Source organism: Bombus terrestris, chromosome 6 (genome assembly GCF_910591885.1).
Source record: "Bombus terrestris chromosome 6, iyBomTerr1.2, whole genome shotgun sequence".
NCBI classification, from domain to species: domain Eukaryota; kingdom Metazoa; phylum Arthropoda; class Insecta; order Hymenoptera; family Apidae; genus Bombus; species Bombus terrestris.
The window spans coordinates 22,175,712-22,203,638 of NC_063274.1; the positions used below are offsets into that span (position 1 = coordinate 22,175,712).

Below are 27,927 nucleotides of genomic sequence, written 5' to 3' on the forward strand. Positions count from 1 at the left end.
GCCTGTGTTTTCGACTTGTTTTCATAATTTTTCTTACCTTGCTCTGAACAATCGTTTCCAAAGGTAAATAATGAGAGGTTTAATTTTAATGGATTTCGTTTGTTGTATTGAAAGCAACATTTAATAGATATTTTATGACAATTTATCTATTAAAAAATATATGATTGATGTTGAAATGATACTATAAATAATAGTTTGATTGATTAATATTAATATTGTAATATTTTTATAGTATCTGATATGATGAATACGCTTTTTATAGACAAGCCAGAACTTTGTAATTTTGCAACAAGTATTTTTTAATCTTCCGCTCATGAACATTTTAAATAAATGGAAAATGTGTTTCCTCAAAAGTAATCAAATGTCTTTTACTCTTCCATGATGAAAAGATTACAAGAAATAACGTTTCACAAGTTACACATTTCACAAGTAAAATTTTGTTATTGTCTGAACGTTTATAACTTGCCTTTCACTTTGATTTTCTTGGTACCTTAAACTTTAATCGTCAGTAGTTCTAACGTTAAAGCATTTGAAACTATTCAAAACTTTGTTCCTCGTTTATTATCATACCTAAAATCCACATTGGCATCACGAACATCCATGCAAATGATCTTAACTCTCGGCGTAAAAGTACAAGAGAACGTTTGTGTTTCTTCAGAGGCAACAGGAAAAAAATGCATCGCAACGATGTCTATTTGGCAATAGAAACGGAGTGCTTTCCGTGAACGATCTACCCCTTTACCCCACCCTTAACATTCTATTTTTCGACGCGAAAATCTGACGGAAAACGTTGAACAACACTCGCATGTATACGTATATATGTATATATACAAAGACATGGGTAGTCGGCTGCGAAATGAAAGAGTGCGAAACCATTGTGCATCGAGTGGTTCGCTGACTGCACTTGGCTGCTACGATACGCGCGAGTCCGCGCCGATGGTTTCGCGCGTATCGTGGCCACTTTCGTGGCCCCATTTCCGCTTTGCCACCCCTTTCAACGTTGATTTTTCGCCGATTCGCACGTTCCACGATCCTCGATCAAGAAACAAAGATTCTCTAAGAGTGAAGAACCTACGTAAGAAGAACCGAGCTCTGGGTGATGCGACTTTTGGAATTTTGGGTATTGAAATTGGATCTTGGAATTTATTTAAAAATTCAACCACCACACTACCCTATACTTTCTTAAAGAATATTAATTAAACATTAAAATTGCTAAAATATTTCAAACAAATCAATCTTTCCCAAACAATTACAAATCCAACACGGCATACGTATACTTCCAACTAAATCATTCAATCACCAATTACCGTACTTGATGCGACTATAATTAATTAATTAAAAAAAGAAATAATAGTAACTCTAACGATTACAACGTTCCGTCGTAAAATTTCACTCACAATTCGAAGAAACGTATGCAAGCGTTATTAAAAATAAATAAAGTCCCCCTTGATATACTCGAGATTTTTCAGTCACGTCAACCGAATACCGCGGCTCCCATAATTTTTCACGGCACATCGCGACGTGGTCGCGTCGACTTCGCCTCGAAGCGACAGATTACGTCGCGTTTCTCGTTACCGCTGCCCCCGAAGGCGTGTTTTTCACCCAACCCTATATGAATATACAATCAGACGCGATCGACCTGGTGTCGTTCCCATCGCGGTATACAGATTAAATTTCGATAAAAAGGCATGGCCGCGAAAATCGACGTTACCTATCTCTTATCTCACCCTCTTGTCTGCCCTCGCTTCGCAGCTTCCGTCTGGCGTCGCGATGGCGTCCCAAGTGACTGTAATTCGTACGGTAATTACGAATTAACGAGCGCACTCGGGCACACGGGGCGGTGTTAAATTGGTCCCGCGGAGGTTTCGCCGAAATTGCTAGCGGAAACACGACACATCGCAAGTAGCCCACGGGCGAGCAAATACGAAGCGAAATCGGATCGTGTAGTTTCATGGTTGACGAATTAGCAGCAAGCGTTTAGCGGATTCTTCGTTTGAAGGGATATGGGGTAGTTCGTGTCGTTTCAGATGCTTGATATGAGCTTCTCAATGGGTTTGTTAGATAATTAGCAGATACCGTTTTAGGTGAAGTAGAAGAGAATAGCTAGAGTAAAAGTTAAATGGCTTTTGTGTTGCGATTTCGTACTTTTATACTTCTTGTATTTTTCTGTTGTTTTGTATTTGTTGTTTCTCTTTTATGTTTTGTTATTTAATATATACATATAACTTTTACTGTTATAACATATATATATATTGTATTACTTTGCATTATATTATATTGTATTAATATAAAAGTGAGTAATGATTGTAAATAAAAAAAATAAATGTATCATTTGAAGAAAGTGGCAAAGAATAATGAAACATGAACTTAAGTAGCTTAAACGGTTCTTAGATTTTTGTTGTACTTTCTTTTTGTCCTTCAAAATTATTTAAAGAGCATGTATTGTTGAGTACATCTATTATATTATACTATAGTAGGTAATTAGGAAATACCATCTTAGTTGAATTGGAAGAGAATAGCCAGAAATGAAGAATAAATAGCTTCAGTGTTGCGATTTCTCATTTTATGCTCGAGGGTTATTTAAGACTGTATTTACTTTGTCAGAATATATTATATATAATATGTGTCTGAGGATAGGTAAATTTGATGATTATCGTTATAACTAAAAATTCCATTCCATTTTATTATCGAAAGGGAATAGAGATGTATGAAATCAAGTGGCTTAAACGTTACCAATTTTATCGGTTAGTACCCATTACTTGGAAATAAAAAAGAGCTTCTTTCCATTGCAATTTAATAATAAGATAAAAAGTAATAAAATCGTGTGATAGAATATATTTGCATAGGAATAACGCTAAACACCAAATGGACTTCGGAAATCCGTAAGAGGACAGACTGTTGAAATAGTATTTCGTAGAAATCCAGTAGCGATATAGCACGTATGGAGAAGGATTGAGAGGACTAGTAGGATGAAATTTTGAAGGTAGCTGAAATGGAATTTCGAAGGACTGTGGAACGGAATTCTGACAGGTTGTATGTTAGAATTTTAGAGAAACGAAGAATGAAATTTTGGAAGAACGAAAGGAAAATTTGCCAGATACACAACACGTTTTCTCCATAAACATTCCATTTTCATAAATAAGAAAATAAATAAATTCCAATAAAAATATAAAAAAGCATAATATAAAATAATAAATATCGGAATGTTTCTAACTTTCGTGAAATTTTGAAAGAATATGTTATATTACATTTGTATTTCAAATAGGGATAAACGTTTCTTTCTTTGATTTACCTTCGTATGTTAGCAATGAAAGCTGAGTTTCTTTTTCAATCCCAGTGGAAATTTTCGATCCAAAAATGACGAACTCGATGGTAGATGAGGTTCTAACGGGAAATTCTTGAAATCAGGCCGTTCGCTTAGAGCTGGGAATTTCCCTGGTGGTACGCGACAGTAAAACTTAATTCCATCCATTATTTAATTTTATTTGAATAATGCCGGCAACTTGAATTATTTAAATTGTTTAAATTGCTCGTGAATGGCAATGAGCAACGAAACAGTAGACGAATTGAAGGAATGCGATTCATTTAAAGCTTCGCTAAACGCGATTGTTCATAGTCCTTGATTCGACCCCCTTGAAAGGATTTATCGAGTTGGGGAACTTCAAGTATCAAGTGTACATTAACAGCCCGAGATATTTATTCACCGGCGCTGCCTTTAAGTTAATAATATTTTAAATGTGATTATTAGTCTTCGAATTTTTATATGTTCATGCGACGTTTAAAAATGCAAAAATACATATAAAAATAAATTTCAGCGGATGAAATAAATCTTTATCTAGATTCTAGTCTTTTACTTGTATTCATAAAAGTATAGATTTGCACAGAAATTGCAGTTTAGTATTCTTCGTATTTCTTAAATTTTTGTCAAAAATGTCAAAAGTGATCACTTAAACTGTGGACTTTCTGCACTTATCACCTTTAAAAATTTAGAGAAAGAATTAATGATAGACAAAAAATACATCAGGTCGAATAAATTTATTTATTTGTACATTATACTTTCATCTTTTTCAACCACATAATGGTTAACATTTACGATCATATATTTATCTTCCAGTACATGTAAAAGTCGAAATCAATTTTTCTAGGACCCATAATTTTTTAACCATATTTGAATAGAATTTCGTTTCTTTGTACAAAATGATTTCTATTGAACAATATTATTGTAAAAGATAACACTGTACCATTACAAGACGGTACCTACTGATGAATTCCTGTCTTTTCTTTTCAATTACTGCTTTTTATAATGTCGTCAAATTTGGCATTTTATTATCTACATGGTAAAAGTTGATGATTTCTGACATTTTTAAGTAGATAAATTTATATAATACATCGACAGACTATTAAAAGGAAAAGAGTTCTATACCTAGTGGTAGGTCGTTGTGTTCATTTCAACAAATGCTAGCATATCACGAATAAAACAAATACAGGGATATATTTTCAAAAATAACTTGATTTTCATATTTTCTTCGTTACTACGCTTATGGAAAAATTACTTGTATTAAATAACATCCTTCTATATACCAAGTAACTCCTGTATAAACACATACTCGACAACATTAATCCCTCTTGAGATATTCCACTGTCCTCATTATGTATTATTATTTTCGGTAGTTTGTACAATGTTTAATACTATGCTTGAACCTCTGAATTCTATGTTTATTATTTTATGTTTACTATGAAGACATTCGATAAATATAATTTTACAGATTGACGAGTAACAAAAATAAAAAGAACTCACAACCTTCAATATACGGTTTTGTACGGATTTCCCAACTTGTCAATTTCGTTACAAATATTGGCAAGCAGGGGGTTAAATTAGGCAAAGAATATAAAAAAAAGCGAACACGATCTTGGAAGGAGACGTGGTGAGGAGCGACTGGGTCGACCGGTAATTAAAACCCCCGAAATTTTATTTCCGCTCTCACGGAGGACGCGACCAACGTGTATTCCGCGAAATCGCCGAGGCTGGGCAAGCAAAATGAACGACGAATAAACGAGAAACAGGCGACGTCGCTTGGATAATCCTTAACCTCGTTACGGGACTATTTCGTCCGAGTTTATGCAGAGTCGACGGTCGTTCGGACGGCACCGTCTCTTTTAATGAAACTGCTAAATTAACGTCGATCCGCGACGTCTTTGCCATTTACGTGATACGCGAGAGTCGTACATGATTCGAAAGATTATACGAAGATTTTATTCTGCAGACCGAGCTCAATAAACGTTTCATAGAGCTGTGTCAATCGTTTCGGCAAATCAAACGATACACGTGTCGAGTTGTGGCAACAAGATCGAAAATAAGTTGTGATAAATTGTTCTCTGTTAAGTAGATTTATATTTCATTTAACCCGAGCTATCAACCCCACTTACATCTGTTAGTGTTTTGACACCCTAGTAATATGCCAGTTTGATAGATCAATCTTTTGGAATTCAGTGACGCTTGCCATGAAAATTGTGCAAACAAGATATTTCTCAATTAACAGGTATTCGTTTCATTGTATGATGTTATCATATGCATTTGTTAATAATTAAAATAGACAATTGTAGTAGCTTTTAACGGGAATCAAAAGAATTATTACCAGATGTATCTTCTGAACGATTTAATTATAAAAACTAGATTATAAATAAAATTGAAATTGAATCCTTTACTTTTAATATTTTACATATCTCTGCATATTACATGCTTTCTGTACGTTTTTACACCTTTTAATTTCTCACGAATATTTAGCTATAATTATAATTTACACACAATCTAATTATAATTATAATTTTCGTTATTATCTAGATAAAGATTGAGACTATATAAAAACCAATGAAATACTAAATAAATCCTAACCAATAAATCCTAAAATATATTTACATTACCTTCGAAAAATTAAAATTCATACCAATAAATCAAATCTATCCATTCCATTTATTGCGTAGCCAAGTCACGCGAAATCGAGTTTCATCGTTGTGCAAACATCGATCATGGCACAATCTAAACATTTTACCCGTCCCGACGCATATTACAATTTTTTTTTCTCCTCTATCCGTTAGACAAATTCATCACTGTAAATATATTGATTCGCCTCGTCCACAATATATCGATCATAGAGATATATCGTGAACCAGTACATATTCTCTCAAACCATCGCTAATAATGTCTAGATTGCACATATTTATGCAAATTCATGAACAAAATTAAAAGAATAGGATTTTGTTACAATTTTTTATTTACCTGTTAAATATTATAACGAGTACTGTACTTTGGATATTTCACGTATAATCGGGGACAAAAGTAAATAGACAACTAGTGGAAACAGATATCAATAAAATTGCGTTAAAAAATATTATTTGCACAAAGATGTAAATGTCAATTTCGATTGCATATCGATAAATAAAACTTAAGTGTATGAAAGCTGTATCAGTTCGATTAAACTTGATTGATATTTACTTTGCACATTGCCGGCTCTCTATACATTTTTGCATTTTGAAATTTCCCTTCAGTGCATAAATATCCGCAATCTGCTAATAACTTTGTAATTGACACTGCACTAAAGACTGATTAAAATAATAATGAAAAATGGAGCTAAGGAGAAGAAGAAAAGAAACGAAGGGAAAGGGGAAAAACGCAAATAGGGAGAAAATAGAATGAAATAAAGGACGTGTTGCGAGGGATGAAAGGCCGTATCAATCCCCGGCGAGTTTCAGTGTTATCAGGGATTTAAACTTCATTACTTCAATGGCTTGGCAACATCGGAGTAATCAGCCGTGAAAAGTTTACAGATTCTGCGCTTAACTATCCGAGCCCCGGTCGTTTCGTGAACTTCTTCAGAAAGCAATTTCACCGTAGTCCGGTGCCGTCTATCGTAACACAACTACGAACAACGCGTGTATATACATCGTTCCATGATATTTCTCCCTTTTTCATTTTTTGTCTTATTGACTGACTGCTTTATCGTATTATGCCCGAATCGTTTCACTTTTTCGAGGATTCAGAAAGACGAATTGAACTGTACGATCGATCGTGCTGACACAATGGGACTTATAATTTGACCGACTCGGTATTGCAGTTTTATAATTGAAAATATTCGTATCGTATTGGACAAGACTATTTGTATGCACGTGGAACAAATTCGAGAGAAGTTGTGAGAATTCTATATAATTAATTAAAATAATAAATTGGTGCGGTTCAAATAATTTTTTCAACTGAAGGGTTAAAATAATTCTTATATAATTGAAGATCATTTTTCTGAATGTGAATCTATAATATAATGTATTTTCGACATAATTAATAATAATATAATTAGTAAATTATTCATGGTATATTTCTTCTTTACTTCTTATTACTAATTCTTGAATCTTTGTTACACTTTGAATCGTTGTTACAAAATATGTTTTCTCATCGTCAGCGTTCATTATTCTTTCAAATTGCAGCATGAAACGTTGCATACTCCACTTGAAAAATTCAGAGCAACCCTTATATTTGCAAAGTAGTAAAAATCTAATTAACATACTTTACGCATCCCTTGATATTATACAGTTTTTATTTGAAATATTTTTTCATACAACACACAGTTTACAAGTAATTTAAAGCGGTTGAGGTAGGTAAATCACTCTATTGGGAGTCGTTGGTCACCAGTTGTAGATTACGTGTTACACTTCAATATAGCAGAGTCTCGTTGAAATCGAGCGAACCTGCACATCATTTATACGAATGTTACTAACAAGAAAATGTGTGCGTTCGTTAATTCATAATGGGAATTCCTTTCATTACTTTTAATTACCTTATGAAAGATAATTACAGGTAAAGTTGCATAGATATCCACAGTACAGTAATGACGAGAATGACTAAACCAATAACCAAAATCAACGGTATTAATCAAACATCACTTTCTTTCAATAGAAAGCATCTTATCCGAAAATCAAAAATCGTTAAAAATTCGTGTTCACTGACTCCTTTTAAATCTCGTAAATATTTCCTATCGTTAGCTAAGTTTAGAACGTAACACGAAATCGCGCAACGTATATGACACGTTCTGCATACAAAGAACGTATACCCACGTATAATAAGAAAATTTATGAATATTCCAAACGAAAAAGGAACACGCGACCGTGCCACGATCACCTGTGCTTACGAAACGATCATCTATGCTTACGAAACGATCATGACGGATTAAACGGATTTTCCATGTGGCCGAGAAAATGTATGAAAGCATCGATGGTACTTCGATCACGGTTGCTGCGCCCGCGCATGTTCAAACTTAAAACGATTACATTGTAAATGGACTAATTCAAGCTGGTTGCCATTAAATCAGTTATGGCCGACCATTTACGCAAAACATTATACCGGTTTTGTACAAATTGCGTTTTGTTCATCGAATTTTGTCAAGCGCGAATTTCAATAATTAAACTCGGGCCGTGGTGGATGGCGGCGCATTTTCGTTTAAACACATCGCGTAATGGTAATAATTTAAACTGTTCGGCCAACGAGCGTCTATTATTTTCCATCGGAGGTTGCCTTGGTGCTCCACGGAAGTGAATGGTAAATTATCAAGGAGCATTTAGGCCGCTTATCGTATCACAATTGAGCATTTAATCGTTGAACAATAACAGACAATTGGTAAAGGGAACGTGTCTCCACTATTTTGTATTGCTTCCACGGTATTCGGTTCTTTCAATGTTCTTCTTTGCTCATTTTATTGCATTTATTGCAGTTTCATTATGCCGGACGTTAATTACCATTCGATGTTTATCGAATTATTTTACACTCGAGGAAATTTGCCATTTCGTTGTTTAGACTCGATTTAAATGGGATAATTTTTCAATTACTTTTTAGCATTGGAAAGAGCGTTTTTCTATTTACTATATAATATATCCAAATTTAATCCCTAATTGCAAATTTCTGCTAAACTGGCTGCAGTATGAAAATGATTTCAGACAAGAATTAAATAGTTTCGAGGGGAACATAACCCAGTGTAATTTGTATAGTTTTTTGTAGATATGTACAGATGTATTAGGTAAACGAAAAGTTTCTTTCGTTTTATAAAGAAATAATGGATACGCATTTTCCATTTTATATTATTTTATCAGATTACGTATGATCCATTTTGTTCTATCAAAATAAAGATCACAACGTTCGATAGATTAGGTTTCATATCTGTATAAAGATGCGTCGTTGTAAAAGACGGGTCTGTGAAACAAAAACATTTTTCGGACAACCTAATAGAAGATGACATAGAAGTTGACATACGTTTTCTTAAACGGAGTTATGAAATTTGTAATAGACCAATCGATCTATCTCGGTATTCTCCACAAGAAGACCTATCGACCTACTTATGTCGGAAGACGATGGATTTAGAAAATTAATTAAATAATTTGAAATATTCATTTTTAGTTTGTACGACCTATCGTATGGAAAACAAAGAAACACGTAACACGCTATTTTAATATTTGTACAAATTGAACAAAAACGTATACTTTATACTATACTTTTTGTAGTGATATTTATATGTACCATATTTCATTATAGAAAAGAGAACGTTAAAAGGGTGCAACGTATTCAGGGTTTAAATTATTTAAAATAATATGAAGTAATATATAAAAGTAATATATAAAAAGTAATATATAAAAGTAATATATATGAAGTAATATATAAAAGTATGAAATGATTTTCTCACGACTTTAAAAAGTTCGTCTTCGAAGAGATTAAAGGCGATACCATGTAAGACTATCTCAGTAGCTTATACGACTGAAACAAAGAATCTGGAAGTATTTTCCAATCTTTCCCCGGGGTCCCGCAACATGAATATCGCCGCGACAGTAAACACGAAAGGACGTGAAACGACAAACGTGGCCAATATTAAAATCCGAAGAAAAAGAAACAGCAGTCGAGCCGGTCGATATCGAATCAAACCATCGAGACGAGCAGAATCTGCTTCCACGTATCACCCTATTTTTCGAGCAACACGTTCTCGCCGATATATTCCCTCGCGGAAATAAAATTTTCACTTCCTGGAATATATAAGGATTAAGTGATCTTACATTGAAGAATTTAGTATCTAGAAAATTGATATTATATAAATATAACTTTATAGCAGATTATATATGTTCGGATGATTTAAAACGAATCAGTGGAATATCTTAAAAAATTAAGAAACTAAGAATATCTTTAAAGTTTATTTGAGAAATTTGCATCGAGTATCGTTTACATACATTGAAAATATTATTGTTCGATTATTTAAGTATACATGTTCGTCATTTCCATGAGTGAATAAAATTTCCATTTAAAATATATTTCGTGGAAAGATCCCACATATTCCGCAGATTATTCCTGGATTTATATGTAGAATAAAGCGTTTTAAAGTCCGGTTAGACCAGAAAAGAAATTCTTCCATTGAAACATCAATTTTTATTAGAAACTAGCACTTCTAATTTCCATAGATTCCATTACCCCATATACGAACAAATTTCTTATTCGGATAAGTTCTTATTCGACTGGGTGTTTATTCGCCAAATAAATTTTTATTTCTTATTTTTATCCATTAACTGTTATGTGAATCGAATTGCGTCCAATTTTACTCCCCACAAAGCGACGAAATATTACTTAAAATTTTGTCTATCGTGGAGCGCCACTCATAATCAATCGGATATTCTAGCGGTGAAAGACAAACGAAGAAAAAAAGTGACGAGCGGAATCCGGGGCATCGGCGATCGTTCAATTATGGAAAGCGTTTTCGAGGACAGTGTGCGGGCTGCGAACGACATCGATCGGTCGAGCTTCCATCTGATCGAGATTCTAACATGAGGCACGAGACTCGAGGAAGCACAGCTGCCGGAAATCGAGCAGGCACCGAAGAAAGGCACCGTTATGTTGAACGTCGTGGCGCCCGGAAAGCTTGTTCTAACCTTGCAATCGATACCACCGTTCGTTGTCGAGACTATTTTCGCTTTGACGCTGACCGTGCTCTTGGCTGTACCACTCATCCTTCGCGTTCAACATTCTCTAGTACGTGCACTTTGGTTAGGCTTGCCAGAATTCATTCCAGTACCTGCGTACGTTCGGTGTTTCCTTGGAATTTCATACTGTTTCCATTTTCCATTGAACGTACTTTGCGCGAGTGCTTTTGACAAAGTAATTTAATTGCGAGAGTGATCCAATTATAAAGAAAAGTAAGAGAATAATTTCAAATGTAGAGATAAATGTATGATAAAAAATGGAGGTAAAAAATGTAGAGATTGACAAAGTTAAATTATGATGTGAAAAATTGGACTTGTAGTTTTAAAATGTAATCATACATTTAAAAAATATCTCCGTATTTTTCTTTGTAAATGAGGAATTCAAAGGACATCGAAAAGATAGTACAGACGCATTTTTCCAAATTGATTCTTTTATACTCCTTTGCTATGTAACAATTAGAACGTGGTATTCAAAAAGTAAATGATTTACGTATGAAATAGAACAAAATTAAACAAAGAACAACGTTTTGACAACTTTTGAAGCATAAAGCCCCTAATTATATCAAAGACGAAAGATTTCCAAGGAACCCACCGTAGGAACGAAGGCATCTCCGAATATTTCCCAAACAGTCCCTAATCGAATTAAACACCTTTTCCCTTAACCTTATCTGTGAAACGATATACCATAGCAATTCCTTGTACCAGTATACACCACACAACGCGCGACCTAACACGTAATCCAATCAAAAATCCTCTGCTTTCGTTTCTTGCACTCCTGCTTCGTCGTACGTTCGTTTGCGCACATTGTCGGAATATCCAATGCTTACACCGTGTGGCAGCAGGATAGCTCGACGAAACTCACCACGAAGACCTGGCAGACTCGGCAATGTAACGTGCACAAAGTGGAACAAAGTCGAGATCGCGTGGTGACGACGCATTATCCAGTCTCGACGTTCGACTCAGCCTCGAGCTCGAGCGCGGATTTCCATTTGGAATCGGCTAGAAAGACGATCTCGACGCCCATTTTGCAGGCGAGTGGTGACAACGTGAGGACGGAATATTGGAACGCTAAAACTCGGGCAAATGTGCAGGAAGCACGAGGAAAAGCGGAATCAACGACGAAACAAAACGACATGGTCTTGAAAGAATCTTCATCGTTCGTTGCCACAAATTCTGAATTACCAATCGTCGACATATCTGCGTTTGATTACGACGCATATCGATTCCAACTGGTAGAGGCTGCTTTGAGGAAACAGTACGACGATTATCAGCCTCCTGGAGACGTCGTGTTGAATTCTATTCATTTAAATAATAATGATTCGACGGTTGCTATCAGATTGAACGATCGGTACCATCATAGTCTGTTTGACTTTATCGAGGAATATTACGATGCCACGAAGGGGATGAGCAAAAAGGAGACAGAGTACCTCCATCCGTTGGATCATTTTTTGATAAAGGGGACGCAGAAGCCGGAAACTGTTGAGAGGGAAACGGAAACGAAACATGTGGATGTGGTTAATGCTGCTGGTCAAGGTGAAAGATCGCCCAGGATTTCGTTTTATGATGATACTGTTATGAGTTCGATGCAGAGGAGACAAGGTATGTTGTAAGAGAAACTACGTTGTGTAACGTTGTTGGGATGCTTCTCGTGAGAATATGGAAAGAGATAAATCGGATGAAAAAGGATGCTGGAGTATTTAGTGACGTTCCGTTTACACTTTTATCGAAATAAATAGTCGAAGAACTTGTTAATTACAGTTTAGTTCTTCTGCGAAATGAACCGTTTTTCGTTCCTTTTTGTTACCGTTTCTCGTTTTATATTCAGGGGAACTCGTTTAATTCTACAAATTGATTGTATCAATTTAAAAGTTTGTTAGTATCGAAGGTCTTAAATATTCTGTAACAGTAGTAAGAAAAGCTTTTTTAATAATTAAACTCTTGCAATTTGCATCATATTTTCTTCAATAATGCATAACATCAATCTCTAATAACGGTTCTAACAAACTTTTTAAAAACTCATAGAAAAAGGCTAAAAGTGCTGAAAAGAAAAATAATCATTCACATAAAAGTGTAAATGAAAATTTAAAAAAATATTTTAAGTAACTGCCGCTTTTTCACGTAAATTATAGACTCGATAACGAAAAGAAACTTAAGACCTCTTAAACCAAGACCATCCAGCGCGGGTGCCGATTCAACGACGTCGAGAAGATCCATGTTACAACGATCTTCAGGCAAGAAGAACGCGACGAAATTCTCAAAGAACAATTCGAGCACGGATTCGGTCAACTCGAAACGAGACACGCTCTCAGGCTCGCAGAAATGCGAAGACAAACGAGAAGCTCTGTCATCCATCGATGGAGTTGAAAGAGAATCGATGAACTGTATGACGATCAGCTCCATCGACACGGAAAGCATCCGCAGCGAATCCAGCAAAGCTCGTGATGACCATTCCGGACAATCTCGCGACTCCTCCGTTGCCTCCAGGCGGTGTACATCGGAGAAACCTCAAATTCTGCCTTGGTTGACAGGAAACCCGCGGATATCCTTTAACCAAAAGTACGGAAACTCTGGCAAAACGTCATCGAAGATGTTCGAAGCATCGTGGAGAAGCTCGATGATGAAGAAATCCAGCTTCCTGAGTAAACAGAAAACCAGCAAACAGTCTGATCGTCAGAGTTTAGACTACGTCGATCAAATGTCCACGGATTTACCTCCGTTGGATACGAATTTTGATAGATCTGACAAAGACGGATCAAAGCTCGACGACGCTAAGTTGAGTAAGCAAATCGGCAAGTTGGAAGTAATCAAAAGCGAAACCGAAGAGTTACCAAGGGCAGATTTTCCCACAAGTTCCACGATTGATTTGTCTTGTAGGAAAAACGATCCTTTGGGCCCCGTTTCGAATCAGAATTGTGCAGCAACGAACGCCGCTGATAAACAGCGTTCGCCAGCGAAGAATTTGTCCGAGCGAAGCTCGCCAAGTGGTCAGGTGATCGAGACGATCGACTCCTTGGCGGAGATCACGCAGCAGCCTCCCGAAGAGCCAAGGTTAGCGCAGACTAGGTCGAAGAAGACGACGAACGACGAGAGCATTAAAGAGTGTTCGAGAAAGTCGTCGGCGAAACACGACCAGCCGGAGAAACTTGAGAAAGTTTTGAGCGACAGGCAACAAGGCTCGCATACCGTCGACCCTGTATCGGCGAAACAACCACCGAAATTGGAACTTTCTACAGACACGTTTCTCCAGCAAGTGCTTCGTGGAAACATCGATGATTTAAACAAGTTTAAAAATAACGAGAAACGAAAGGAAGTATCGAACAAAGAAAACGAGAATATTAGAATGTTCAAAAAGAACGTTAAAAAACATCAAGAGAATCAGCAAACGAGTGTGGATTCGAGTTCGGCGAAATTGAATGCGTGCGGGAGGAAAAACACGATCGATTCGTTTCGAAGTAAGAACGAGGAGAAGACAAGCGACGTTAATAGAAGAAAAGCTTTCAGCGCGATCAGAAATTTCGGATCAACGAGCAGTGCTAAAAGCAACCTTTTGAATACCGGTAAGCTGTCCTCCATGTCGAAGAGCTCGCAACAAAGAACGACGGGCTCGAGGCTGAACACCGGTTTGCATGATAATGTGATTGGCGCTCGATCGATGCAAATCAGGTCGAGCAAGTCCCCGATGGGCGAGAGGAAGCCTTCGAGGGATGAAAAGCCGGGAAGAACCGAGGTGAATCGGTCGGAATTGAAAGAAAGTGGTCCCGATGGCTTAAAACTGCCTCGTCGTGATTCCAAGGCCGGCATAGCGATGCAGGCCGGATTGAAGAAGTATATCAAAAAATTGAAACGAGTGCTATCCGATCGCGACAACACCGATATAGGCGAATTGGCATCTTTGAGCCTTACCGACGCCATTTTGCCAGATCTAGAGTCGACTTTGTCGTCTGTCGAGGTGCAGCAAGTACAGGATCTGTTAAACATGGCAGAGAAGAAGTCTGAATTGATGCAAAATAATCTCTCTGGACTTAAAAAGAAGACTTTATGATGGTTTCTTTCTCTGTTTCCTTCTGTGTATATTATTATATATTTTGTTAATATTCTTGGAATTATTGTATATTTGGCTTGAGAACTTTTTGCGAAGAAGATGATTTTTTATTAGATTATTAGAGCAGGCTGATTCTATAACCTTTGGAAATGTAATATAATTTGGTACAATATAGTTTGATATAATTTAATGCAGTCTTCATTGATCTTGGTGGTTTGGGTGATTTCATTGTCTATGTGTTCATGTTTTGACTAAAAGTAAGTCTTTAAGGATGGTTTGTTTAGTTACATATTTAGATTTATTGGATTTAATATCTTTTAGCAAACAATTCTAGTTAATTTGTCTTTTGAATATTCTTTTTCGTAATATCATAAACATACGATTTAAATGTCTGCTTGAGAAGATGAAGTGGAACTAAAATGTAGGAATTGGATGGTGGAAAGGTTCTCGCACCTGTTACCATTTTAATTAAGTCATTCAGATAGTTAGGCTGTTATTTATGACAATAATCTCGTCGCATGGTAAATTCGTGGTTGTTCATGAAATATTAATAGATAATATTAAAAATATATACATATACATATTTACATGTACTAATTGTAAGACGAAGAATTTCTATTTCTTATGTTAACAAATATTTAGGTACGTGTGTATTTTTGGTAAAAAAAAAGTATTTTACAAAATGCTGTAAAATGAAGTATCTTTCATACATCGTCGCGATATAATTCAAATTATATTTATTATAATGTATTTACATAGGACACTATATTAATATAATTTATTAATACATAATGTTAATATAATCGTACTGAATAAAAGATTGATGGAAATGATTATCTTTATAAACAAGATTAAAAAAATTATTTTTAAGAGCAGAAACATTTTGTTCAATATTATAGTAAACAGTATAAATTAATTTTGTACATGTAATATAAAAAATGTAGCGACTCGAAAAATAGTCACCGGAATACTTTTACAACATTGTGCTTTTTAAAAGAAAAATAGAACAGATAAATGTATTCTACAACACATAGATATATTTAGTTTATCACAGGCAACCAATCATTTTTCAATTGCAGTACGATCTACATACATAGTACTTTATATTTTCCCTCCGATATTCATGAACACCAGCTTTTTGAAAACCTGTTACGCAGGATTCGCATACTAGCATCAATGGCAGCGTTCTAAAAAACATTTAAATCCAGCTAAAAAATTTTAGAATCAAACCTATCGGATATTATACAAAAGTTATGTAACCAGCAAACGACGCTAGAAGAGTTCGATTCAATACATATTACTATCTCTAAATACAAATAAAATGGAATTTTAGTAAAATAACTTTTTTTACTTATATTTTTCATAAACATTCTTCATATATTCATATTCCATTCATATTCACACAAACGAAGCTTTCTATTTCATGAAATATTAAATATCTATATCTCGATATTAAATAGATTTCGAACAATAATATTTTATTGAACTCATGTTTATAATATCGTATCTCATTACTCTTTGTTCGTTCGGAAAAATTATTAGGTTATTCGCCAGGATCTTCTCGCGCAACAATTTACTAACTAATAATATTAGTGAATTGACAAATTACACGTTGTAGGTTATAAACTTGTGTTGCGCAATTTACAAGCTTACGTGAGATAGGATAATCAGATAACTTGTAATTTATAAAATTTAATTTTGCTAATAACCAAACTTGTTGGTACTAAGTAAGGGCATTTATTACTGTTGATAATATAAAACATAGTTATATCACACTGTGAAGATTAAAGCATACCGTTAAGGTATAAAATATCATAAGTGTGCAGCTTGATAATAATCTCAAATCCCATTATTCGTTTGCAACTCAATTTGCTCGTATACATATATATTTACATACATAATCAAAAATTCTTTTGGTGAGAATTTATCCGTTCGATATTCGTGTGCAAATTCCATTCTTTGCGAATTAACTATACGAGTCTCGTTAAACGATTCTAACTGTTTTAGTGATTTATGTGTCGTTGACAGTCATCGTGTTAACGACGAGCCTATTAATAATGCATAGCAAAGAAAGAGAACGATGTCGAGGGAAGACCTGGAGGTCGAGACATAAACTGCCGAAGAAGATGGTCACGATTGTGTGTGCTTGCGCGTGCATGTGAGCCAACTTTCCACGATGACACCCACTTGCGGAAGACGATCAGCTCGTGGCTCTTCGTATCTCGATACCGTCTGCGATCTCGTTTAAGCTTTACGACACGGCACTTAACGTTCAGGCTGCCCCTGCGATTTTCTTTCCGTGGCTCCCAAGGGAATCGTGGCCGGAAGCGAATTTCTTCTTCCCAAGCAAATATTCGATGCTCCGACGTAAACAGAGAAAGTGAAGATAATCGACGATGAGCTTTTTACTTTCAAGCGATAAAAAATAACACTTTTAAGTTTCACAGTTGAATCTTTTATCTGTGAATACATATTTCCCTTTACTTTTTGTAATCCTTTCTTTGCTATGGTTTCGTAATTATTTTCTTGAAACTGTAAAAAAATTCTTTGTCCTATAACATATTAACATTTGTAACATATTATATAACATATTTGTTACATATTACATATTACATCTCTAACATATTATGTAGTATGTTACGTGTACTTACGTAGTATGTAAAAATATGAATCACTATTGATATGCATAAATTTTCGTTTCAATCTTAAGCTACAATTTTTCTTACAACGTTGAAACCCTCTTTGTTTGTTGAGTCAAAACGAAGAATGAGAAACACGAGCTCTAGAACCGCAGCAGGTCTAACAAATATATGTACATGATTTCTCCTAGAACATTAAGCATATTTCGCCTAAAACGAGGACGAGAAATTTCAACGATCGTAAATTTAAAAATTAATGTGTCGTTAAAAATCACGGTTGACCGGAAACATGTTCTATATAATAGCATGTAATATTCAGAGTAAAGTTCGTACGAAACAATAACTCAGAAGATACGAACTGATACAGTAACAAGGCCGATGACGATTAAGAAAGCGTGCTTTGAGAGTCAGATGACTTGATTAATATTCACGCGCGCGAGCGCGTTTACGGAAATCGTGGAACAGCTGATTTATATCCCTGTGTCCGCTTCAGAATTTCGCTTCAGAAGAGCTTACCATCGTGCCATTAACGATATTCGGGTCACGCGACTTCTTGCCGTCGCATCACGTCGGCATCGTCATCGTCATCGTCTCACAGCGATGATCTGGCCATGTTGTAGTTTTAATTTTCAAACCGAAAATCGTACGTTTTTCATTGATTAAGATAAGAACAAGAATGATAACAAACAAGGTATTTTGAACAAGTCCGTTTAAAGATCATATGAGAAAAATATAATTTTTGTGGATTAATTGGTAAAAATAATAGCATAATAATTAAATAATAATAATTAAATATTTGACAAAAATAAATCTTTCTCAAAGTCTAAAAAAAGTCGATTCTGAATGAGATAAAATGAGAAAACTAGAAATATATGCCATTAGCAAGTTACCAAATAATGGAAAATCCAAAGTAATTAATTTGCGAGCTGAAAGTAAAAGTAATTATATGTTTATTAAGTATATGTATAGTATTTAATTGTTGCTCGACAATTTCATTTCCGTAAGTACATATTAGGTCGAAAAATAGGTGGAACGATCGATTATTTTCATTGTACGTTGCATAATGCCGTTAATTGCAAATGCACCCGCGAAACGAATCGCTAACATGTGTTCATGAGAGAGCGTGCACCACATTTTATCGGCCATCTAAAATTCTGCGCAATAAATAATTCTAACACCAATGAAACCGATGAAATAAAATTTGTAGCGCGATGATAATGTACAATGTACAGAACGCCATTCCAGTAAATATTTTAAATTTCATAAAAAGGATTACGCTACAGCCAAAAATAACTTATTTTTGTTTGAAAACCATTCTTTTATTTATAGCGCGAAGCTACAATTTTTTTTTTTTTAATCTATATCGTGTTGATATTTGTGTAATATTTTTATATAACCGTAAAAAAATGATAGCGTATATTTTTCTAAATTTTTATTAAATTTGTGTAATACTTTTATATAACGGTGAAAAAAAATAGATAACGTATATTTTTCTAAATTTTTATTAAAATATCAAAATCAAGCATTTTCGTCCATTTTTCTTTTTGCATTATATGATTAGACTTTTGAAACCTGTCTATAACCTTACATTCCCTCGTTGAGTTACGCTGCTCTCACGGTTTTCAAGAATTCAGTCGCTACAAAATGAGGGAATTTGAAGACCTTTGAGTTTTAACATGCACGGAAAATTTTTTCGTCCGGACGTGACAAAATTGGAGGGTGTCGAAACAGAAAAAAATTTCCAAGTCTCCAAAATAGGAGATATATTATGCTCTTGTTATAAATGTATTTCTCATAAATCTTCAATAATTTTTGCTACTAGTAATTAATTAATTAATTAATTAAGTTTATTTTTTTTATGGATATTATATAGCGTTGCTGTTTGCATTTTCAGATAAATGTAAAAAAATAATTAGTGGCAGTAAAATTAGTTAATAATAATGATAATACTAAAAATAATGTATCTAAACTTGCAAGTAATATTGCACATAATTTGACATAATTTTTTATATAAAATAGCAAAGAAAAAACTGGGAAATGAAAAGTAAAAAATTTCAACAAATATCCTCGCTTCCTTTCTTCTTTTTATTTCCCTATATAGTTTACGGGACACTCTGAACAAACTAATTTACAATGGCAGTACATTCCTCTAAGTGTAATAACAGTAGCAAGAAGTTAATACCCTACGCGTTCATAAGCTGGTACTGATCTCACCTTCGATAACGAAACTGTTATCTGTTTCTAGCATCTGTAGCGAGTAGTACAGAGTTAACTAACTACATCGGGAAATCTTCTATAGTACTAAAATACACTAAAATAACAAAATACAAACATTAAAAAGAATACAAATTGCAACTTTTTAACAAACATTAGAATCCATTATATTACACTCCATCAGCATTCGCTCAAAAGTTTGGAGCATCCTTTGCTTTTTGACTGGAATAAATTTTTTTGTATATTTCTTTGAGAAATGAGAATACATAATCACGATTATAAAAAAACAAATAATGCAATACTATGAATAAAGTTTCTTTTTAAGGACATTGTTGAAATTATCGTTTATCTTTTAGCGAATATTTCGTTTCGCTTGTTCAATTGTCAAAAGCGAAAATCTTTCTGAAACATTAAAAGCTGAAGTTTCTTTGATATTTCACTTTGTTTTTCGAACTTTGTAAATATATGTTGTACTCGTATTTCACGATAGAAACAACAAAAAAGAATGAAAGGTAGAGAAACAGTGGAGAAACGAAACATTGATAGCCGTATCTGGCGAGAATAAATCAGTAAAAGAAGGATTTAGGTATCTGCTTGAATTACGGACGCCAGTGGTTAATCGGATATCGATCGACGTTTAATGATTTACAATCAGAAAAAAGCAAGTCATCGAACGACGGAACGTGCTTTTTTCGTTTGTTTATATGTTCGTTTTCGACAAGTTGTTCCGATACGAAATTGATGTTTTGACAAATGACGAGCCATTTTATATTTATGACAGAAATCTTAACAAATCGCTGTTGGATTGCTGCAAAGGCAGTAATTATTTAACGACGACGATTTATACAAACTATCGAGATTTGTATGTGTAAACTTTATTTAGGTAAAAGTGATTAAATTCTCGATAAATCTTGGATACAATGGTAATTGACTTTTTATAAAGTTTTGCCAAGTATATTTCTGTTTTTGTACTTTGGAAAATTAAACAACCGAAAATATTAAAAGATATAGGCAATATCGTTGTATTTACAATAAAATATTTCTATACATTTTCGCTTTATTTTATTTAAGAGTAAACGTTTTCCGTTTTCAGGTTATTGAAGGATATAACGAGTGGAATACTTAGTAAATATTTTATAGAAGTTGTTAATGTTTCATCGATTTCTATTAACTGTACTCTGGTAATATTAAGCAATTGCGAAGCTTTAAGAATTTATATGTTATAATCAAATATAATCGCTTAAATAGTAATAATATCGGTATACATATTGGAATATATTGAAATTTAAAATTACATTGAATCTAATTAATGAGGTTTAGATGATAAATTAGTAGTAGACCCTATGATAAACTTTCGAAAAATGAACCGCTTTTCAAGAAAGGAAGAAATTAGCTTTAATTTAATTCGAGATAATTAGTTGGGTAAAATACATAAAAGTGATTAGCAAACTTTGAAGTAATATTAATTTTCCTGAAGCTTAAAATCTCATTTGCACTTCTCGAAGTGCTTAAAATGATCTGTTGGGATAACTGTTCATCATGATCTGAATATTTCAGATGCGCAATATCATAGAAAGAGTGAAATGTGCTACATTTTAATCCAGGATATTGCAGTCTTACGTATCATCTTCCAAATATCCAAATAATTTTTTGAAAACTTACAAAACTAAATTTATCATTTCATAACGATTAAATTCCTTGAAATCTGCAACGAGTTCGAAGCAGATCTTCAACATTGACACTCGTCCACGTTCCAACCCGATTACATCGTGCCTCACTGTGACATGATAATCACCATATGACACGTATTGGGTCACTAAGAAAGAATTCCAGTAGCTTGATCCCGCGACGATAGACATTCCATTCTACTTATTCGCAACCACACAATAAGCAACGCTTGCTTGTATATACACGTATATACAAGACACTTCTAGTTAAGCGAACACTAGAAACTGTCTGAAGCTTGACGAGACAATACAATATCCACTTCCTCCTGCAGCAATTGGCCGTTCGGATCGCTCTACGTTACGATGACTATCAATGAGTTAGTTTATCACGTTGCTCGTTTGTCGATCAATAGGTTTGCTAATGGTCTATCCGTAAGTGCTCAGCTGAAAATTTGATCAGCAATTTCCAACACGTATTTATTCTCTACCTTGTTTTTAGGTACCGTTTCAATTTCGTATGTACGATATAATATAATAATGAAGAGATTTATTAAAATTTATTAAAAATAGAATAAAATAAAAGTCGAATAAATATAATTTAATAAAATAACAAGGAAATTTCTTAACATTTCTATTCTATTTTAAAGGAAAAAACGCAAAAGGTATTTTGTCTTATAAAGGAAAATTACGTACAATGTGTCAGATACGCTGAAAATTCAGAAGCACCGATTTACATACGTAAATTTCGCTAGAGCCCGTAGTAGCGCCCTAAAAGCGTCGGCGGAGAAGTGTCCTTGACTGGTCAGATTTATTGTCCTGCCTTATGCTTCATTCTTTTTACCTCTTTCTTTTCAACAAATTTAAATACTCACCTTCCTGGTTAAGATTAAGGTTGTCTTCCCTATTCAGATCAAGGTCGAGAGTTGGATTTAGGAAGGTTATCGAATGTTAAAATCAATTAAATCAATTGTTCGAATGGTTCTTTATTTTTCGACGTCTCCAGTGAGCTCAATTTGTGAATGTACTCACTGCAGCGACCTCATTCGAATTACAGGCCCAATTTAATAAGCGAATTGGTGACATTTCATCGAAGTTCGTCGTTTCGCCATTTTTGTGTGACGACTGCAGCTACCTAATCACAACAACTTCTTGACACAACCTCCTTTTTGTTAAAAATCTATTCTACAATTAGACATTATGGTTAAAAAGAAATTGTTTGTATTTTCAAACTAGAATAAATGATTCATGTTTTTATAGACTAAGCAACATAATATTTTTGTTATCATCTCTTACACAAAGCAACAAATACAGAAATAACAAGAAAAGTAGAACTCCGTCTATACTAACCTATCGGCGGACAAGTTATAACAAGGTCATTCACATAATAGCAGTTCGTCTGTTTTTCCTCGTCACCTATAACTTTTCGTTAAGATAATAGTTCAGTTCGTGTTCATATAAGAGAATTCCACGATACATTTACATTTAAATAGATAATAAAGTTGCAAACTTGTATCGACTGCGAAGTATGTTCCACTGTTTACATCTTATTGTTAAACATTCATATAAGTAGATCGATGCTCGACGCTAGTTCCAGGTAATAGTGGATCAGTTAGGATTCAATTAATCAGACACTATTAAAATTTCATTCGTATAAACGGAGTTTACATAAACGAAGTTTTATTGCGATGCTGTGTTGAAATAGTTCAAATAACTGTATCTTAACGTGGGAATGGTAGTAGAGTGGGGGAAGCTCTGTGAGCCGCGACCTTGACTCGGCTAACACCGACTCAGGCCATAGACCAACTGAGACTAACCCAGATAATTTTGTTCGCAGATCGACACGCGAGACAATATCAGCTTCAGCAGTTGCGCGAGCAACAGCAGCGGCATTCTTCCAGGACTGACCACGTAGTATCTTCACCAACGACTCATTATGGCAGAGGCCGTGTCGAGACGAGAATATTGCCGCGGCATAAATGTTGCATATAAGAAGGTCGATTGTTTGCCAACGAAACACGCAATAACCGAAAGTAATTTAACTGTTAAAGAACGGCCGGTCTGCGGCTCGCACATAAATTATGTCAAGAGTTCCTCTCACCGAAGGAGTAAAGCAGGAAGGCAGAAAAGGTAGAGAAGGCTACTAGTTCGTTCCTCGCTTTAATTAAGTCTAATTTAAAGTCGGTTGATTTCGCGAGGCGCACGACCGGTCCGCCACTTCCATTCAGTGGATCGACGGTGTTCCGATGAGTATTTCCTTTCCTCACCAAACGAATCTTGAGTGAACGGTGATCTTTGGCTTTTAACCCTTCGCACTGATAGATTGCGCTGTAGCAGGAAGTTAAAAGTGAACGTTTGCGCTTGAAACGGATCAAATTTAAGGAGATTGAAGGATTGAGTGGTATTGATTAGGTAATAGTATTCTTTTGTTCTTTCTCTTTAATTTTCTTTCTTTGTATTTTCCTGAAGTACGGTGGAATTTTATTTAACTGAATCCAGGTACTTTGTATCTTAGTATCTTAAATATAATATTTATGTTCTATACCATGGATGTAACGTCTTCATATCATGATATATAATATCAGTTACCCTGATGCTCTCTTGATTTATCAATGAAATGAAAGTATTATACTTATAATATCTATTTAATGAATTCTTACTTGTTTCTTGCAAATTTGATATTCAGTATTGTAGTTTGAACTAATTTCGAGAAAAATCGTCTATTAGCTTTAGGTTACAAAGTCTCTTTGAATAGACTTTTATTCTCATTTTAAACAACTGTGTTTTTAACTGAAGATATTTAAGAAATTCTACGTTCAAAAAGAGAGAAAACGAACTTACTTTAATTTCCATTATATTTTTTTAAGGAAATATTCTTCACGAGCTACTTGCAATTAGTCCTGTGCCGACTTATACTGTTAACCTACTTCTCAGACAACTTCAAATTTAATTTGTACTGCAAAAATGTTGTAGAAGATGTTTTCGAACGACTAAAACCGGTTATTCTTTCCCAAGTATTTTCAACAAAATTCTCATTCTTCTGTTTTTTAATTACGACATATAATATCCTACTCGTTTATTTTTAATGCCATTGTTATTTTATTCCACTTCTCTTTCTTAATCAGTTTAATCTCACGAACTGAAGGGTTAATCCGGAAAGATCACGAATCTCAAAGCATCGATGCAACAATGCATCGGTCTAGATTCTACACTGTATATTCGTAAATCTACACGCTGCACGTAGATTTATTACGACTACATAATTATTTTGAAAGAACTACTGCCATCCAGCACTGCCTTTTACAAATTGTAATTAATAATAAGTTCTTAAAGCCAGGAAAAAGAAAGAGAATGAACTCAGTAGAGGAATTTCAAAGGTGTTTCTTTTTCACTATGTCTTTTTTTTTTTTTTTAATCTTTCTTTCTTGTTCTTTGTAATATACATATATATACATACATGTATTCGATACATAAATTTTATACATTTATTTTATCGTAATGTCGTTAGGATTATGTTACTCTTTAACAATGATATGCGAGTGGCGTGGAGGGGTATCAATAAATAATAAACGAAACTTCGCATACATTAAATCGTTTCCTTGTGTTCTTTTTTTTTATCCTTTTTTTTTCTCAATTACAATACTTAAATGTAACGCAATCTAGTTTTCCCCTTAGTGTGTTGTTAACTTCCGTTCCATCGACGTCGTCGATCACGGAGCAATCGTATCCTCGTTTGGAAAAGAGACAAAAAGTGCGCATATCGAACGCGAACCGCAGTTTCGATTGCCGTGGAGAGGAACATTTGGTGCAGTGCTACTCGATGATTTATTGATTTCGCTGCAGAGAGGTAATAGACGCAATTTTTTCTGTTTCTCCTCGTTTTGAGGAAGAAGATGAGAGGTATTTTTTTACGACTGTATTAACTTAGCGATCAAAAAGCGTTTTTTATTCCAATGTGTTTTACAACTTTGTTAATTTTGTAATAAAAAAGTGTTTTGTAACTTTGCCGATTTAGTAAATTTCGAGATAAATTTATAAATTAATGCTCGTAACATTTTTCTATACTTTCCAATTATGGAGTTGATCAATATGGCTTGAGAGTGGTTCATTTCTGGCAAATTTATCCAGATATACGTTTAATGGGCGTATAACTCGACAATAGACATGGCCTAATGCGATCAATATCCTTAATGATAGCCAATTATTCCATCAACCATATACAGCGTTGTTCACCACCTTTTATGGACAGTATGTACTTACATTACAATTAGAAAGGGATTGCACCACAGAAGTAGCGTCATCCAGAAACACTGTGATCACGTCATTGGTGAAGTAGCGCGATATGTATGCGAGGTGTAAAATACAATTGAAATACTTGCAGCAAGAAGATAGATGGGGATATCTTTATTAATGAATGTGAGACTGGTAATTGAAACATAGATTCTGTAGGCAGATTATTAAAGACTTCTTTATTGGTGGGCTGAAGGTTTTAACGTTTTATTTGGTATACTTTGGTATCGATTACTGACCGAAATAATTATTGTTGTTGTATATATTTCGTTACGATAGTTGTATGGTAAATTCATATATACAAATGAAATGACTTTACGTAAAAAGTTACATCGAAGATGTGGAATAAAATTTATTCATATGACGTTTCGCTTTTTGAAAAGCTTTCGAGTTTTAAATCTTGATAATATATTTCCAACTCTTCTTTTTTTAGAATTTCCTTTAATTATACCATCAGTTACAAAATATTTTGTATAATATATATGATGAAGAAGAATCGAAAAAGTAAGAAAGATAGACGTATAAAAGCAAGAACCAACAGCGTAAAATACTGACGAACAATAAGTAGAGCCATCGGTACACCGATATTAACCACCTCTTGAGATATATACACTCTCGCCACTCACTATGCCGGTTTTTGTTCTTAATAGCCTATTGTCTAACAGCGCGGTTGAGAAGTATTCAGTACCTTCGCGATAATGTTATTCGGGAAAACAGGAATCTGGCGATGACAGAAGCATCGTCTGGAACTACAGCGTATATACGATGGTTATACATTAATATACGTAAATCTGGTTCACGTGAACGTGAAAGCGTAGCTTGCACCAAGGGATTACCTGCTCGTGACGTAGATACATGAAAATTTCCTCGTAAAATATTTAGGATATACTGCAAAGTATTGCACGGCTATACTCACTGTTACCGATTAATTTTGGATAGTCTGTTGAAATCCAATATACAAGATACCTTATCCAAATGTCCGAAGTAGGAAACATTACGGTTTGAAAATGTTCTAGACGAAGATCAGGGAAGAAATCTCGTAAGGCAGAATTAAACGACCTCGAGTAGTAAGTTTTTTGGTGGATGAGTCGTTTTTATACCCGGTACAGGCAATCTACCGCTGTAGTGAAATCCAATTACCCTAATTATATTGATAAAATTTAAAACGAATCTGAAAATATTCGTATATAGAAATTTTAAAGAAACGAAGGGCCAAAATTTTATTTCTTATAAAATATTGTTCTAAATCCAAATATCATTTTATCGATTATCTACTCCATTTTCCCATCCTATTTGTTATTATTGAATTTATTAAAATGTCCTATATATTATGAAGAAACTTATATATATATGTATATACGTCACATAAATGTACGAATAATGTACATAGGTGTAAAAAGTTTTTCTACATAATTATATTTATATATCTAATAATATCTTATATTAATTTCCATTGTTTATTTTGTCACAATAAACAAAAATTTTGAGGCGAGCTGTTTTTCTTGGAATAAGTTAAAATATGGTAGTAATAGTATTACAGTATAATAAAATTTAGTTACGAGAAAGTAAATATATTTATAAATAAAATATATTTCGTTAGGCTCCGTGATCATCGACGATTGCTCATGATGGAAACAAAAGAAAAAAGATCATCTAACTGTTTTCTCTTGACTCGTTTTCTTTATTTAGTTCTAAAAATTACGGCTTCGAACGCAGTTAGCGCTTATCGATATAATTGAAGGTATCACAAACTTTTGATGACCTCTAATTACATTTACCATATATTGTCCCTATGCTTATTAATTAGTTAAAGTGATTTAATCAATAATCTCGATTATTATACTCCTCGTTCCATGCTTTGATCGAGGTTTAACAGGGTGATTTCACCCTCAAAGTGGAACATCGTGATGGTATGTAGGTAATTGAAGCGTTTGAATACTTTATACTTTATAAAGGGAGTTAAATTCAAATTTGAAAGTTTTCATAAAGTTAATTTCGAACAGATTTTGGAGACGTTGGAATACTTTTCACATTTGAAAATTTAACGTACTTTTCTTAGCGCGTAATTTACATATTCTTG

At 34.2% G+C, this 27,927-nt stretch overlaps 1 protein-coding gene across 1 annotated transcript in view; it reads left to right on the top strand.

Moving 5' to 3' along the window:
- Nucleotides 1–24,974, top strand: part of LOC100644111 (fibrillin-1) — a 73,832-nt gene extending 48,858 nt beyond the window's left edge. The window contains exon 18 of the mRNA XM_020867626.2: nucleotides 23,395–24,974. Coding sequence (XP_020723285.2) covers nucleotides 23,395–23,549 — 155 coding nt within the window. The 3' untranslated portion in view covers nucleotides 23,550–24,974. The remainder of the gene's footprint in view (nucleotides 1–23,394) is intronic.
- Nucleotides 24,975–27,927: the final 2,953 nt, after the last annotated feature.